A 16,902-nucleotide genomic window follows, 5' to 3' on the forward strand; every position below is an offset into this window, starting at 1 on the left:
TCCTAGTAAATATTAAATATAAATCAAAGCATGTTATTCTGTATTCTGCCGGCAAAAACTTAGTCACCGGATAAAAAATTAGTTTTTAAACTTTTGTCCTAATGGCTTGCCGTACTAGGCGACAAAACAAAGCGAAGCCCGACAGGTCCCAATACCGATACGACAGTGTTCCCTACCAGAGTAGTTGGGAAAAAGGGAGTGGAATCCATGTTTTCTGGCCAGGGCTCGAATCCACGCGAGACTCGGATTTCGCTAAAACTTTGTCCCAGATTCCTTCTGATAAGGTTTGCCCTTAGCGGATTGATCCTGCCAATGCGCTGCAATACGTGAAGATGATACGGGACGGCAAAGCACAGAGCTAAATCCTTCGTGGTACGCGCCCTATATCAAAAAACGAAAAGAATCGACGACCTGGATCTGCCAGGGTGCCACATATTTAATTTATCGTCCCTCACGTACGATTGTGCTAAGCTATGGACTGTCTAGGAACTCACTGCCCACGTTGGAGATGTGGACGGCGGGTCGATCTTCATAGAACCAGCCGGGTTTTTCCGTTGGCATTGGACGCGATCCCCCGCTGGGCCATTGGGCTAGGCCTTAAAGCCAGGTGGCGCGGTTCTCGAGGGCAAAAACATCAAAGCTCTTTGGAGGCCGACCAGTCACTTTCTCCACATCGTCGTTCATATGGGTTTCAAATCCTTCCGCAGCGGCCGTTTCTAGGTTGGCAAGGAAATGAGCATAGTAGTCTGACACCCCGGCGCTCACGAGTCCCTGGTAGCGGTCCTTACCCGAGAGCTTAACGTGTTCGATCGGTCGCCCAAGTGCCGCACTAAGCTTCCGCACGACCTCGTCATAGGTCAGCAGTTCGGGGCCTAGAATACGATAGTCGCAGTTGTGGGATTTGGCATCGGTTAAGGCACGAAAGGCCACTGCCGCGATATCTGTGGCGCTGACGAATGGGATCCTGCCGTCTCCACAGGCGGTGTAGATCTTACTGTGCTCTTTTACCAGCAAGGCTGGTGCCTCTTCCGAAAGATTCTCTGTTTAGTCGGGTTAGGACTCGTGTATGTATATATATATATGTGTGTGTGTGTGTCGTGAAAGGGGAAGCACACTACTATGGACAACATACCCATAAACCAGCTAGGCCGGAGGACACAGAAGTCCACTCCTGTCTGCAAAAAGTTCTGCCAGACCATCCCCATGCCTGGTTTTCCCGGCTGGGCTGAAGTGCCTGCCACAAGCACAAACCGACCAACTTCATACTCCTGGCGAGCATAGGCGATAAACTCATTCAGAGGTTTCCAGGGCTCATCCACCAGTGGCTCCATTAGGTAAATCGCATTGACCTTCTCATCGCCCACAAATCGATACAGGAACGGTTCCTTCCACGTGGACCTGTTCATCCAGTCAAACCTGACTGCCGGCATGCCCTGAGGGGCCGCAGATTGGCCTCGCCGAGAGGCCAAGAGAAATTGGCGGTTGTCATTTTGAAGGAAGCGGGCCAGACGGACGGCAGTCTTGCCCGTACCGCCAATAAGGAGAATGGCCATGTTCTTGCGGCTCCTTTGAAGCTAAAGTTCGAGGCGAGATATGTGGTACGGAACACGATGGCAGGACCAGTAATAAGATCAGACTTACGAGGTCACGGTGTGGCTTGGATCAGCTTTTAATATATAATTTAACCCCACTCGACCACGGAGATAACAGAATGCTTAACCCGAGCAGCATCGGCTATCTCTAAACCCCCTTTAGGTCTTCGTCTGTCGCACCCCGAAAACCGGACAAATAACATCCTGCCATACGTGCATCGCCACGGCGATGGAAGGCAGTTGATTTGTCCTTGGCTGCCGTACGAGCAAGTGGCTAGCTCTACATTAAAATTCGTATTCGTATCAATTCCCAAGACGTAGCGTTATAGTATCGGAAGTGAATTAGCGGTCATGTGCGCAGGGTGAAGGGCTCTTGGAGTATCCCAGAACTACACAAAGTAGTAGAATTTAATTACAGACTTACAACAGTGAACTACAGAAGGAATAGTCCTTCTTTTTGTGGGCTGGTACAGCACAGCCAATTATTTATTTCAACTACTAGACATGATAACGTGTGTGTAGATAGCTAAGTCGGTACCTCTGGAACGAATCTAAACTTGAAAAAGTTTACTGGAAAGCGAGGACGCTAGAACATGTGAAGCTATAATTGATTGATTGATTCACACTCGTATCTGTCAGCTCTGCACCAATTGTCAAGAAAACGTGAAGCTATGATCTGGTTGGTAAGAAGAGTTCCAACTGTCTTCCCAAACAGAGGCAGGACAATGTCCTCGCCACTGGTGAACTCCCACCCACCCAGGGCCAGATCCGACTGGCTACGAATTAACTGGGTGAGCTCCTCCTCCGTCCGTCCCCAAATACACGACACGTATCCATCCACCGCAAAGAACATCTGAACGAGGGGAATCACGTAAGTGAAGAAAAGATGGAGAGGTGAGTGACGAAACCATGTTAGAGAAGTCAAGAATGGAGAGAGCACAATGAACGTGGTGTTCAAGAATGCGAACAGGGTGCGGTTTGTCATCTTAAATATTCTAGTGAGGATCAGCCCCGTTCGAAGCAAATCAGACTAACTCATGGAATCACAACAGCACATACACGAACGCATCCGCTAACTGGATAGCACTTCGGAGCACTTTGGCAGCGTCCGGGTCATCGAAATAATGGAAGCAGAGGCTGAAAGTACGGCACTCATGTTCCCTGCCTCAGCCAAACGGACAGCCTGGGTTGCATCGACGGGATGGTCGATGTAAGAGATATTGGCACTGCGTTTGGCTATGGCTGCCCACTTCTCGAGGGAAGGGCAGAGATCCGTGAGGATGAACCAAACGGTCCCTGGCCTTGTGCGTGGAGCTTGGCGTTTAGCGTCGACTCCATGATTGGTATGGGCCCTCCCCCGCCAGCGCAGGAGTCAAAGGTAAATGGTGCGGTATCTGGCAAATTCGCAAGCAGAAGATCACAAACCTGCGCAGCAGGAGGGGCCTTGGTTCCTGGCACCTGTGTCCTCCACATTTGAATGCGGGCCATATGCGAGTATTCGCGCAGCCATTGGGACACCAGGGCTGGTCGCCGAGCTAGAGGAGGTGGAAACGGGGGGCGATGATCATGCTGCTCCTATGTCCGTTGATAATTCGGATAGCCGGAGGAAAGTAAGGAGGAGGAGGAGAACGCTCGAGGACACTTTTAGTAGTAGTACTATTTCAGTAATCGAAAACCTACGGGCAGGCTCTCGGATCATTCCCCCACCCCCCCAAGAACCAAAAAAAAAAAAAAAAAAAAAAAAACACGAAGTCCAGCCATATGCTTCATATGACACACAATTCATCACAGCCAGTATCTGCTATTTGGGATCCATAGGTGAATACCAGGTTTCTGTCTCGGGCTCCGAAACCCGGAACTGCAAAAATCACGGAACGCCTGACAGGGAATGAGAAAAGGATCGGGGGCCAGGCTGCGGTCATATATTGGGCCCAATGGTGATTCCGCTGTCCTCAGAAGGGAGTAAATCTGGGCCCAAAGAAACTCTCTACCCCATACGCGCAGCTCTATACTCACAAGAGAGACTGAGGCAGCACAATGGCTATTGAAGACAGTGGTCACACGGAGGTGCTCATAATTGGTGCTGGCCCAACCGGGTAAGAGGAATCCGAATCAGTCCTTGCTCACGACGAGTATAGCCCGGACTTTGGATGACTGACTAGGCTGATGACAGGTCTGTGGATGGCCGATCTGGGAATTAAAACCTGTATTATCGATGATAAGGGTACCGGAGCCTTGAATGGTCGTTGTGATGGGTTTCACGTTCAAACTGGCGAAATCTGAGACAGCTTCGGTCTGTATAGCGTTCTGCAGCAACATGGTGTTCGCTTTGATGAGTGGTGCCTTTGGGTATGCATCAAGCCCAATTTTATGCCGGGATTTCCCTACTGGGGTCCACAAAGCTAATCATGCACAAAAGGCTCCTGCAGAGGACAACCGGCTGTCACGACAGCGCTGGCAGACCATGATGGGACTAGATATCTCGATGTGGGTGACTTTTTCCTTCCTATTATAACCGATCAGCTATCGGCTGCAATCAAAACAAAAAATACTGACATGCAAGACAGGATGAATAGGTATACCATGCACCAGTGTAACAACAAGGCAACCCTCATCGATGCGATTCGGCGGCGATCCGGTGCTGAAGTCGACCGCGGAGTGGTCCCTGTCGCCTTGGATTTGGACGAGAGTCTCATCGACGACCCCGATGCATATCCACTCAAGGTACAGCTTCGCTATTTGCCCCGTGACGAGCTTGTTATATGGCGTACCAACGCCCACAGTATGCGACCAGATGGCAAGGTTCAGGCCGAGCGGGGAGTGGTCGAGTCCGTCATCCGTTCCAGCAGCACAATAGACGACACGCTCCCAGTAATCAGCGGCGAGGAGAGCAGTATCAAGCCAAGTACGTTGTGGACTGTGAAGGAGCGCATAGCTGGGTGCGTCGACAGCTGGAATTTCAAATGGAGGGAGCCCCATCCAATGCGGTTTGGGGCGTCATTGATGCCGTGCTTATAACAGATTTTCCCGAGTAAGTTTGTAGTTTCCAGCACCTGGTTGCCAATTTGCCTGCCAGGCAGATGTGAGCCCGGTCTAACCAGTCCAGCTTCTGCAAGCATTGCACGATCCTTACCCAATACGGAACGATTCTCAGCGTACCTCGCGAGAACGGTATGACTCGGTTGTATGTCCAACTTCCCGCCTCCTTCTGCGATACTTCGGCCACAAGTCCGGAGATGGGAGTGCAGATCATCGCCGCCGCTCGGCAGAGTCTTTTCCCGTACAGTCTTGACTGTTCCTACTGTGACTGGTGGACGGTGTACCGTGTTGGCCAGCGAGTGGCCAACCACTTTGCGTACCAAGATCGCATCTTCCTGGGAGGCGACGCAGTGCGCACTCATACTCCAAAGGGTGGACAGGGAATGAATGTCTCAATGCAGGATGCCTTCAATCTGGGGTGTAAGTTGGCCGGCGTGATCCGAGGTCAACTGCACCGCTCCGTGCTGCAGACTTATGAGTCCAAATACATCCACACAATATAATGCACTATGGATGAATAATTCTGGCTGATATCATGACCTCCTTCCCTGTCGTAGCACAATACCATGATGCCCTACGATGACATGAGTTGATCGAAATCCTAAAAACAAAGAAGGAATGAATGGTCTAGCCTTGGGTCTACAACCAAAATCTCTATTTATTTGTTTTTTCTTTAGCATTTACACGTTGGGTTCTGCTTCAACAGTAATGAGGGTCTAGATCTACTGTGAAGGGAGAAAAGTGTAGAAAAAGCTTATATCTTAGAGCTAACCAATGGATGATAAAAATATATTACTTTTCGAGAAACTGAGCGTTGATTCTAGTCTTAGAATGTTGGAATGGACAGTTATACGGGGCATATGATCCGTCTGAGCTGCACACTCCCAGGCATTGGAGTCATTTCGGATCAAGCAGCCATCAACCGAGGTAACAGAGCTCCGTATAACTCCACAATGAGGCCGTGTGATGCGACAGGAACGCCCCCGGTGTACCAGGTACTACGATGTCCCTGAAGTGCGGTCAAGTTCCTGTAAAAGCCATTCTGAATGGCGTCCGGAGTCACTGCCGGTTGGTAGGGAGTGTGATTTCAAAGACCACAAAGCCGCCCATCTTGCCCGTTAACCGTTTGATAGCCGCCAGGACTCCGACTCCACCTGCTTCTGGCTGAGCACGTCTGGAGAGTGTACCAGATGCGAAAGACCCCAGCGGCCCTCCTGACAGTACTCGAAGGACTTGAAGAACAAGCTATCTTTACGACGGGCTCGTTGTTGGCGTCTTGATCGTGGGCTATTCGAGACACGCTTCTGGATGCTTCGCGGCCTAACCATGGTGGACGACGGCGTTCCGAAATGCCCAAGGACGAAGGGAAGGATATGTAAATGGTGAGAAATGCGAGTGAGCCTTCCATTTCTCTTATACCCAACCGGTCGGCTGAAGAGTCGCGCGGGGAGGTGATCGAGGGGTGATTGACGGGGTGAGCTGGAGCGAGCGTATTCGGGTGTGCAAAGGGCGCGACATGGCTTTTGAGAGGAAAAGCAGCCAGTTTCAAAGTCAATCAACGCTGAAAACGCAATCAAAAGGCCGTCTTATTTTATCGTCAGCCCATATCAATGTCATAGTGATCATTGATCAGCCGCTTTCGGAGGAAGCGCGGCGCAATATATCGGTAGAGAGGTTGGGCCTCCAGGAGGTCAAATGGGTTGGGGAGGGAATAGAAATCCGTCACGTGCCAGCATTCTCTCAAGTCAAGGGTCTAGAGGGTCTAGAGGGTCTAGACTCCGCTTCGGCCAAGTCGGTACAGACCATTGGAGGACAAGGTCTGCAGTACCTAGACTAGTGTCAGTGCAAAACTCCGGCGCACAAGGAACAAGTTCGAGATCATCCAATCACACTATTGGTGACGTCTCCAGGGGTGAGCGCTCACCCAGTGCTGGATGATGGTGGGTGATCGCGGTTGATCAGCACATCCGCCCATCTTTAGCTGGTGGTTAACGATCTTGAAAGGGCGGGAGCATGCTCACTCTGGCCTTGTATCTGCAGTCCATGTCTAGCTAAGCCACGCATCTGGTTCCTCGGGAGGCTGGAGCCCTGTCCAAGCTACAGCCTTCGCATGGCTGCTGCCCTATGCCCACTATTCCAAGAGTCCACCACGGCCAAGTATTCATTGTCGCAAGGAAGGCCACCTATGGTCCTGTTAGATTCCTGTTAAACAAATCACATACAATGCTCCCTCTGGAAGAGATCAACGGGGTTTTGTAGGGGCGTTTGACGGTCTTGGCAGAAAAGTCACATGCCCCGCTTGGTCTCAAGACCACGGATACAAGACCAACTGGGGCTTAAGAAGAGTGTCTCACACTCTGGCATCCAAGCCCTGGTTCATAGCTCTGTGGATACATTAGACCAGACTTATATGCCAAAACTCAGATCTTACCCAGTCTTGTACCTTGCTTACTGTGACGATGTTGGTCCTATTTTGTCTATCCCATATCTGGCACTGTCTCAAGACTACATAGTTCCTAGGGATCGGTTCCCATATTTCGCCAAGTTTGTGCTTGAGGAAATCGAAGCAGATAATGTTGACGTCCTTAGTAGGGCAGTCGCCTGTTCGGGCCAATATCAGAGTAGAGGGACTTCCAATAGACTGCATAGCAGGATAGACTGCAAGGTAAGGACCGACTGCAGAGTAGAGACCAACTACGGAGTAGGAACCTACTAGAGGGAAGGAATCTACTCTTGATGGGCCAAGCAAAGATCCGGGGCGTATCCTGGCAGATATTAGGTACCAATAAGAGTACTGATATAAGATCGAAGTGGGATATGTACTAGAGTAACATCTGGGCTTCACTGCTACATGTAATATCTCAATCAAAATCCATGCCGCAGCCATATCAAGATTGGAGGACCTCCAGCCTAATCGCATGGTGGGGGGAAATCAGTTGCATAGTTATCGCCGTAGAAATTAAACCCAACAACCGCATCCAACCCGTCCACACTGTATGCATCCGAGCAGAAACTGTATGTTCCGCTGGGCTGGCTGGCCACAAACTGCGCCGCGCCAGACGCGGCCCCGGCCAACCCGGTCTGCGTCTTCGTTCCGTATCCGCTAGGCTCGGCCCATGAGAAGTCAATCTCCTCGACATGGGAAGTGGTGGCGCGAGATTGTATTGCGTGTGGGGCAAGGCTCATGGGCGGATCGGTCGGACAGCCATTGGGGCATGACATCTTGGAGAATCCTTGCGTCCGGGCATGGATGCGACCATCGGGCAGCCGCCGCACCGTCAAGTTGACCGGTTGGTTGATGGCGTGGACGAAATGCCAGTCGTGGGTCAAGGCCGTCGAGTTGATAAAGTCGTGGACAACGCCCTCGTGGGTGACATGGTTGAAGGCAACCAGGCCCTCGTCGCGTTTGGTCGGAATCACGGCGCCGGTCTGGCCGCTTCCGCCATGGGCCTGGACAACGGGATTGATCCCGACTAGCAAGGCGGCCGCAACACATCCAGAGCCGGCACTGGCAGGAAGAAAGTACCCGCAAACCATCCAGGCATCCCGGTGATTACCGAACTCGCCTTGACATACCACGTAAATCCGGCACCAGAGGCCGGAGTTGCGTGGATCAGGAGGGCGAGGACTGTTGTGAAGGTCGCCCAAAGGCTCGTCCGTTGCGCTGCTGCCATTGTTGTAGGCCGTGTAGGTCAAGGAAGGGCTCTAAGACACGGAGGAGTTCCCGGAAAGCAAGAACAAAGATATAGCAGGCCACCGCTTTGATGAGAAGAGCCAGAGCCTGTTCGAGTTCACCCTTCATTATCTGCGGTCAAGGAGCTGGAAAGCAGCAGCTATATATACTTCCAAGGCCGCTCAGGGTTCTGTTGCGGATTGTTTCAGAGGTGCAAGGAAAAGAGGAAAAGGCACCCTTGGATTCCGATATATCCGCGAGCCCTGGTGGAGCCAACAGTCCTCTGGGGCCAACTAAAAGAACGCGCGGGGATACGGGGCCATATCACCACCTCGCTTAGGAGGAGTTGCATTGGCCCCCACCGCTGGGTGAGTTGGAGTTCGGTATATCATTGGCCGTACTCTGGGTATAGATTCGGCCGACTTGCCAGCAGAGACCATGGCCTTGGTTGAATGCTTGACCTGGGACCATTGGGATGGAGTATGAGTTAGAGGCATGTTGGCATGATGTAACCTGTGCTTCGCTTGGAAGACAAGCATCATAGCTGGTGGGGAACAGGGAACATCAAGCTCTTCTATTCGAGATTCGGGCTTAGTGAACAGGGCCGATTGGGCCCTCAGTGGGGCAAACAGGGAAGTAAATCACATCACGCAGCACCTAGCGTACGACCGGCACAGTGGCCTTTTCTTAGTGCTCTGTGCATATGATAGGAGTGCGTTATGGGTCAGCCTTGAGGGCCATACTGAAGGCATCTGTGAGAGTTCCCAAGCGATGGAGAGATAGTGTGCGGAGCAGGATGAAGCTCCACATGTCTCACTACTACCACCTGTGATACATGATCATGGCCACCAGCTAGGGAGAAAACCGGAATCATCCCAAGGTATTCGCTTTCCTGATTGTACGGGTTTCACCATACATATCCTAGTGCTTGTTTCGCCCGAGCTTCGCTTTCAGGCAGCCTTGGGAGTCCAGTCGAGCAGGAAGCAATCCCAATGAGCGCTTAAGCGACAGCAATACTTTGTAGTGAGGCTGGTCATGGAGCTCAGTGATTATCTGATGACACGCAATCTGCGACAGTCAGTCAGACCCCAGCGATTGAGAGATGGGGACCCATAATCTGTGTATCACCAGGTCTGGAGCTTCAAATGAAGACATTCGCTAGTTGTAAATCCAGACGGGTTCAATGTATCGCTGAGAGAACAGTATGCGGGATCTCGACAGTCGATGACCGGCGAGTGTCTCAAGGTATCACCGCATGTACATGACATTGGTATCGGCCTGGTCGGGTGCCTTCCAAACAATGCCTTGGACCCTGACCGTCTTTGCGAGTAGGATGCGAGACTGAGATATTCAACAGATTCATTCGTACGTCTATTGTCATATGCATCTAGAAAGCCTGGTCGTTATCATCCTCGTCATCGTCAACATCTATACCGTCCTCTTCATCTTCATCAAGGCCCTCGAAGCTTATAAACTGCTCATTCTTTGCGTCTGTCTCTTCCTCGACCATGACACCATCTTGTACCTCACAGTCCTGCGCATCGCCGTCAGCATTCAACATTTTTGTGTAGGAATCGCGCGCACCTTGAGAACCGAATTAGGCCCGATCTTGCCGTAGCGGCCCACAATACACCCGCTGAGGACGCACTTGGCCTCAAGTCAACTAGCACTGTTGCCATTCAACACCAGAAGTCAAGGAAATCTGCCAGTTTTAGGCTTTTTTTTTTCCCACCCTCTGCTGGAGGACTCCTTTGAAGAGATACCGCATTTTTGTGCTTTTAGGCACAACACTAGACGCGAGAACTACCGACGTCCAGAATAGAGAAACTGATTAAGCCGAGCCAAGGCTATTTCTCTACACCTATAAGTTTATTTGGAAGAGAGAACATAATTTACGTCGAAAATTATTAGTAGAATGCTCAGTTGTCACTCGTCGCCTTCCGGAGCTAACGAACATGAGCTGAGCAATACTGCCGCCTAGTATTTCGGCTCTGCTATTGAATCATCGACCTCTCTTACACTATGTCTGACCTCGTTTTTATAATAGCTTCACACATTGCAGTGTCCAATCACGAGCAGTGTGAGGTTATGAGTAATTTGATTTGGATGATAAAGGCAGGAACTATGAGAGCGAGTCTACGGCAAATGGATTTAGTACAGTAGTGTGCCTAGTCTTCTAAGCCCTATATACCTAATCACCGAAGCGACGCCACAAAATCCCTCAAAATCCATCTTCTGAGCAGGCGTCGTTTCCCCTCCGTTCAGGGCCGTTCTTTGCGGCCCTGATTAGCGACCTGCGTGAAGAACAATTATCGCAGCAGCCATGCCAGCAATGCTGGCCGCACTTGTACCCGTTCGACTATTTTTCTGTGCCCCATTACCACTGGGAGTCGCTGTGGGAGGCCCGCTTGCGTGCGTGGTATGGTGCTATATCATAGAGCCTATCCCAAGCTGATCTCCAAGGGAATATGTCAGATCTTTATCTTAGCGGTAAAGATGCGTGACTGATTACCTCACTAAAACCTTGGAGACCACTAGTTAGCAGTCCCCTTATTGCCGTCCTCTGTGTTTTTCCCTGGCTACTCACTTTTTCTGTGGCAGCTACGCATACATTTTGTGCCTTATAATGCCTTATGTACATTACAACTGAGTAATCAATCATTAACTAGTTAAACGCTAACTTGCAAATCCTTTATGCGGGTTCTCGTTGCGCAGTCCAATGCTCGATATATGAAAATCCTCATGCGGCCAACTCCTGGGAACTTGAGAAGAAAGTCGTGCTAATTTTGTTAGCAGCGCTTGGTAGGACACTAGGCTTGCTTACTTTCAGGAGTGCCTCTGCACTTAATGTTGCGGACTGTTGGATAAATTCATTGCACAAATCACTGACGTCCTGGGGTCTTGCGAGCTGCAGGGTTCCCGGATTGCGGCCGCTCGTTCCAGGCTCTTTCAAATCGACCAGTAAAGCCCCTACAGCCCTAACATTGTTAGATTTCTTTCCTTTTGCCCTCCCAAAATACAGTTGCCAATGTTTGCTAATATATTTAAAGTTAAAATTTATTCCCTAAGTAGTAATCAATCTATTCGCGTTACATACCTAGCTTTACGCGGCATGTGGTGTAGGAGAGGAGGATGTTCTTGGAATCCACATGTTCGTGGGCGAGGCCGAGTTTATTATGAATGTAATTGAGTCCCCCAATACCTGTCTATAATTAGATTTCTTTAATTGCTTATTATCCTTCTTTGCGACATGCTTACCTCTTTGCTAATAATTGCCATCTCTACCTCATCAAGCTCTCCCCGACAAGCCGCCTGGACATTGTGTATAGGAGGTTTCAAGTGACTCGTATACCAAATAAAGCGAGGAGTCAGCTAAAAATACATCCAGGAGCTGGACAATATTGTCATGCTTAACGCTACACAGCTAACTATGCTGCTTCTTGTTGGCTTGCTGCTTTGCCTTCTTTATCGCTACAATATTATGATTAACGGAATGGTCATGTGCAATGATGGACAGGCCAGCTTGGTTAGACTTCCAGAATGGTTGGTATTTGCGCCAAGTATTCCCATCCACACCACTGCTGTTACAACTATCCACCTTCACTGGAAATCGACCTCTATTGACAGGTTTCGCTTCTGGCGAGGGAGACTGGTTCACATTAAGGTGGGGAGTACTTGGTGTGAGGTGCTGTCGTTTGCGAGACGTAGCCAGAATTAGGGGATGGCGCTGCCACTGCTGATTTGGATATTGTCACCTGATAGACAGATGGCTTAGGCTACCAGTGTCCTCGTTCTATAATGCATTTGAGAGGCTGCAACGCGTGTAAATCTTTCCTGGATGTAGGCAGTGTAGTGGATCGTTTTGTGTTATTAGCCATTGATATAATTTAAATTTATGGTCTGCAGGTCAGCAACGTTGATAACCTATTGGCTCGGGACAAGTTTATGTACAAGAGGCAGTAAGGCTTCCAGGGTGCAAGACTAGGCTTCGGCTCTAGCTATGGCCACATATTCCCCGTTATCTATTTATCGGGCGGATTAAGTTCCTTCTTCCGTTACTAGAAAATTGGTCCTGGTAGTATGTCGTTCCAAGTAGTGGGATGCGGAACAAACAAGGTGCGCACGACTTCAGACTCTACTAGCTCCCATTATTCTCGGTGGGTTATTTGGTGCAGCCCCATCTTGGTACAGCATTCTTGTCCTTTACGAACAAATATTCACAGCACTCCAAGTGCTTGGTATATTCCGTAGCACAACCATTGGTCGAACTTTATTTATTTTATTCGACGATTTTAAAGGCCTAGACGAAGAGTCCGTTGGTCCCTGGCCTCTACAGTGGCTTCAATAGTAGCCCTCAGAATGCATAGAAATGCTGTGAATCAACGGTCTGTTGGAAAATATTTTTGCTCTGTTTTGCAAGTGCCAATACAAGATTGTAGGTTCTAGTTTTCCATTTGTGGAGATAAGCTACTTACCTAGACGCCGTCACCATTTCGGGCGCAGAAGCCAACCTCCAAAGTATCCACTACACAAAGGGCCAAAACAGGCTCGCAGATAGTGAAGCAGGTTTCTCATAAAAAAATCTAAATGGGGTAGAAAGTTTCGTTGTAGTTTATTATGCGTACTGGAGTAGCGGATCCCCCTTTTCAAGCACGTCTTTGCGGGCTAACATTTTTTTTTTTTTTTCCCTGGATGCAGTTGCTCCACGAGCATGTCGGAATCGCTAGACAGAAGGTATGTATAAATAATTTAAACACATAGATGCCTTTAACTAAACCATAACAGAACCTTGACTGGCGGAATAGCCCATATTAACGTGGACGATGAACTCATTCCTTTCGATGTACACATAGAGCTCTTGTGTGAATGCTCAATATATTTTAATAAGTACTTCAAGGACCGTTACACTAAAAGAACTTCAGGAACTGTCCACCTCCAGTCTATTGAACCTGACGTCTTCGCTGAGTTTGTTAACTGGCTCTATCGAAGAAAGATCTTTGAAACAAGCCCTAGTGTAAAATGGTTAGAGCTAGTTCGTCTTTGGGTTTTGGGTAGCGACCTTGAAGTACCTGAGCTGCAGAATCTTGTGGTTCGGCGCTGAGGGAAAAATTTCACCGAGGATGGGGATTTGATAACCGAGACTGTTATCGATTATGTTTACACGAACACGACATTGGGTAGTCCGCTTCGTCGGCTGATTGTGGATATATGGTCTTCGACAGCCTTATATTAGCAGTTTTTGCTTTAAAAGGAATTATTCCCACAAGCATTTTTGGAAGACTTATGCTTAGTGTTAATTTCTGAAAGGATAAGTTGTAACAATAGTTCCGCGCACAACATAGGACTTGCGTAATATTTTGTCTCAAATAAAGATCACCCTTTCCGCAGGCGAAGAAAAGAAGCGCCACCACATATGGGGGAAAGGCCTAGCAGCCCTTCACAGAGGGTAAGTTCAAGCCATATGGAGAAAAGGAGAACCAAGACACCAATATCACGCAGGTGTATATTAAAGATAAAACATACTTCGGAGCAGGCAGCGGGGAACGGCGGTGATTTTCGAATAGAGAAATCAACCTACCAATGCTGATTATTGGACAAGAAGTTACCTCTCGTTGTTAGAAGTTACAGGGTGGGAGATATGTATTAGTAAAGCAAGAGTTTAATAATCCTCATATTTAGTAGTCTACTTCATACTCCCTAAGAATAAACCAGTTTGTTTCAACGGTTCACACAGACTCCTAGCTTCTCGGGAATATCCCGTGAAGCAGCAACTGATGCATCCGTTTATGTGACCATATAGGTTGTGCGAGATGTTTGCGGCATTGCGACCTGCACGGTGCAATTACTTGATACATTAGCTCAGCCGTAATATGCTTATCTATATTACCATGGGATAGCTGGTGGAAGTAATTTTGGGGTTAAATGAGCTTGAGATGGGATGAGCGGTGATGTTGAGCAAAATAATTTGTATTAGTCTCTACTGAAACGATACAAATATAATAATGGAAAGTTCTTCAGAACTTGCTAACTCCACCATTACTGCTTCTCCGGCACTGCCTGTGACAAGGAAAAGGATAGAGCATGTGGTATACAAGGTTTCCTCTGATGTCCAACTATGGAGTAAGATATGACCACCACCTACTTTTCCCGGTCCACGGTTGGAATTCCTGCTCGAAGAGATCTATACATTTCCGCATTCGCTCTTACCAGAGTACATCTGATCTCGACAGGGCGACAAGCAGATACTGCAATGTGGTTAGCGTTGGATCTTTGACTGGTAGCTGCAAAATTTACCTGCCACGAGCATCCTGCCTTTCTCTTTTCTACTAGATACAGTTGCAGTTCCCAGTTCGGCCTTCCGCTATGGACTTTGATCAAGTCATGATACCCAAAGCGTTGCGGGTCTCCCTTTGATGCTGGCTCCAATGTGTCGTAGACTGTACGTTAGTAACTAAACAAAATAGCAAGGGCCCCCTTATATAACATACTCAGATCCCTCATCCTGCTTGACAGCATTTGTAACCAGTCGTGAGCACTCTCCAGTCACCTTCCTATCTAGCTGCCAAATAGGGAGATCCTCTGAGTCCGGATGCGCGCCTTGCGATATTTCCTAGAGCTCCTTGATTAGGGCAGCTGTGTAGCAATCCCGATTCCGTCGCTACCATAAAACATGACGTAGTCTCCCATCTGCCCACCAAAGCCGCATGGGCCGATTATGCGGGACCAAACGACATATCCAAACCGTGTATTCTCGTTCTTGCCCAAGGCGACGAGTAGCTTTCGGTGAAGCCGGAGCGTGACCTAGAAGGAGGGAGACAGAATCGCCTTGCCGATGTCGTTGTCCTCCCACCAGCTAATAGTAAAGGGTGAGACTGCGCCAAATAGAATAGGCCGATTATGGGCGCCAAATCCACGCGCTCCCCCGCTCGCACAGCCCAGGGCCGAGGAAGAGTAGAGTTAAACAGCATACTTTCCCCATAGGCTTTAATAAAGTGTTGTGCATCTCCTCCCAACAACAATGTTACAAGAGTACACGGATAATTGCGACCAATACAGAAAAAAATAAGCAGATCCAAGAAGATAGGCCCAAGCGCTGCTATTCTGTATGACGAGTGTGTTGCCAAATCGCGTAGAGCACAACAAGGGCACAACCTTGTCATCCTAGAAAGACTTATATATTCTTTTCTTCACCAACGGCAAGACTATAGGGAAAGAATATACTCGCAGCATGTGTTAAGTAGTAGTTGCTAGATAGATACTAGGAATAGGGATATATACCAAGACACCATAACTTGCATGGTATTAGATGTTGAAATTGATCTTGTTTGTGCAATATCAAAACATGTATGTGGCTAATAACTGCGACAAGGCCAACCATTCGATGGAAGCTCCGTATGTCTAAAGCACGCCAGAAACAGCCCGAACTATAGCCCCCAGAGATGAACATGGGAATGAGGTTAATAAAGATAGGCGAGCGGCCGTGACCCTGCTTCTAAAGGACTGGACGCGATAAAGTTGCAGACGCCGTTTCCCACTAAATAGGCTATCGTGAGGATTAGATAAGAGGTGTGGTATCCGGAACATACTTCTGAATGGTACTGGGTAATGAACGTGGCCAGGCGATGTGATCCAGAAAACCTAGTGTGCATGGGCTAAAGATGTTGTAGATACGAGAATACTGATTACACCACCAACTACGGCGTGTAAATCTTCTCGACAGATTTAGTGGCTATGTTAATTGATTGATGGCCATCTTTGACTGGTATAATATAAACAGGATGACTTACGACGGGGACGGTCACAAGGATTATATACAAGCCAGGCTCATGCTGTTATCCACCTGCTGCTTTACCTTCACCGGGGCATGCAATATGACTAAGGCGCGACCCCTAAGAGGTTCGCAAAATAGTGGAGCCTAGAATTCCACGAGCCCATCACTGTCGGGCTGGTGGATATCGTGAAGCATCGGCTGAATGGGGGTTCTGCAGTTCCCGCCCCCCATTAGCGAGCGCAGCCGCTGTATGCGTGCCTCTCACCGGTCTAGATCGGGGTCGCCCTAAAATAACTAACTAGCGGACCTTAGCTTTCAATAAATTGGATCTGGGTCCGTTTCTATTGTCTAAGCAATGCTGAATAGCTGGCTACAAAATAGGGGATTCCCCTTCTATCCAGTGTACTGTACCTAGATCTACAGCGTGCAAGGCAACAATCAGTGCTCCATCTACTATTTTTAACATTATTTCATCAAGCCGTAATGCTTAAGCTTCTGTCCTATATCGCGTGAAAGTCGGGGTTGGTACTTGTGGAGGTGAAGTTTGTTAAATATCGACGCAACGGCACAATGTGGAGATACCAATCTAAATTTCCATATTCGTCAAAGGTAAACTACTCCATATAACGTAATATATGGAGGCATGGTGCTAAATATATAGGACGATCTCTATGGTTTTAAGGAATATGTACCGTATATCTGCCTGTTATATATATATTTAGTGGGAAGCTGCTTATTAATAAAATATTTAATAAGTAGTTAATTATTTCCTCCGTGCAATATAACTATTGTTAAGTGGCTATTAAGTAAACCCATATAGAGATTAA

General features: G+C 48.5%; 6 protein-coding genes across 6 annotated transcripts; 1 reads left to right on the forward strand and 5 right to left on the reverse strand.

Annotated features, from left to right (window-relative positions):
* Positions 1–597: 597 nt before the first annotated feature.
* Positions 598–1,553, reverse strand: ATNIH1004_000079 (uncharacterized protein; the record flags this gene model as incomplete). Its single annotated transcript, XM_033564805.1, has 2 exons — positions 598–1,040; positions 1,133–1,553. The coding sequence occupies 2 exons, from the start codon at positions 1,551–1,553 to the stop codon at positions 598–600; spliced, it is 864 nt and encodes a 287-aa protein (XP_033430562.1).
* A 980-nt stretch (positions 1,554–2,533) lies between these two features.
* Positions 2,534–5,134, forward strand: ATNIH1004_000080 (uncharacterized protein; the record flags this gene model as incomplete). The annotated part of the gene is made up of 10 exons (XM_033564806.1): positions 2,534–2,568; positions 2,677–2,802; positions 2,856–2,970; positions 3,026–3,202; positions 3,755–3,765; positions 3,896–3,941; positions 4,012–4,079; positions 4,160–4,497; positions 4,518–4,623; positions 4,699–5,134. The coding sequence occupies 10 exons, from the start codon at positions 2,534–2,536 to the stop codon at positions 5,132–5,134; spliced, it is 1,458 nt and encodes a 485-aa protein (XP_033430563.1).
* A 615-nt stretch (positions 5,135–5,749) lies between these two features.
* Positions 5,750–6,606, reverse strand: ATNIH1004_000081 (uncharacterized protein; the record flags this gene model as incomplete). The annotated part of the gene is made up of 3 exons (XM_033564807.1): positions 5,750–6,216; positions 6,435–6,459; positions 6,556–6,606. The coding sequence occupies 3 exons, from the start codon at positions 6,604–6,606 to the stop codon at positions 5,750–5,752; spliced, it is 543 nt and encodes a 180-aa protein (XP_033430564.1).
* Positions 6,607–7,541: 935 nt separating this feature from the next.
* Positions 7,542–8,433, reverse strand: ATNIH1004_000082 (uncharacterized protein; the record flags this gene model as incomplete). Its single annotated transcript, XM_033564808.1, has 2 exons — positions 7,542–8,336; positions 8,389–8,433. The coding sequence occupies 2 exons, from the start codon at positions 8,431–8,433 to the stop codon at positions 7,542–7,544; spliced, it is 840 nt and encodes a 279-aa protein (XP_033430565.1).
* Positions 8,434–9,691: 1,258 nt separating this feature from the next.
* Positions 9,692–10,072, reverse strand: ATNIH1004_000083 (uncharacterized protein; the record flags this gene model as incomplete). The annotated part of the gene is made up of 3 exons (XM_033564809.1): positions 9,692–9,838; positions 9,889–9,951; positions 10,037–10,072. The coding sequence occupies 3 exons, from the start codon at positions 10,070–10,072 to the stop codon at positions 9,692–9,694; spliced, it is 246 nt and encodes an 81-aa protein (XP_033430566.1).
* Positions 10,073–11,044: 972 nt separating this feature from the next.
* Positions 11,045–11,583, reverse strand: ATNIH1004_000084 (uncharacterized protein; the record flags this gene model as incomplete). Its single annotated transcript, XM_033564810.1, has 3 exons — positions 11,045–11,274; positions 11,402–11,510; positions 11,563–11,583. The coding sequence occupies 3 exons, from the start codon at positions 11,581–11,583 to the stop codon at positions 11,045–11,047; spliced, it is 360 nt and encodes a 119-aa protein (XP_033430567.1).
* Between the last annotated feature and the right edge of the window lie 5,319 nt (positions 11,584–16,902).

This window comes from Aspergillus tanneri, assembly GCF_003426965.1.
Source record: "Aspergillus tanneri strain NIH1004 chromosome Unknown AapTan_2_pilon_pilon_pilon, whole genome shotgun sequence".
Classification (NCBI taxonomy): Eukaryota; Fungi; Ascomycota; class Eurotiomycetes; order Eurotiales; family Aspergillaceae; genus Aspergillus; species Aspergillus tanneri.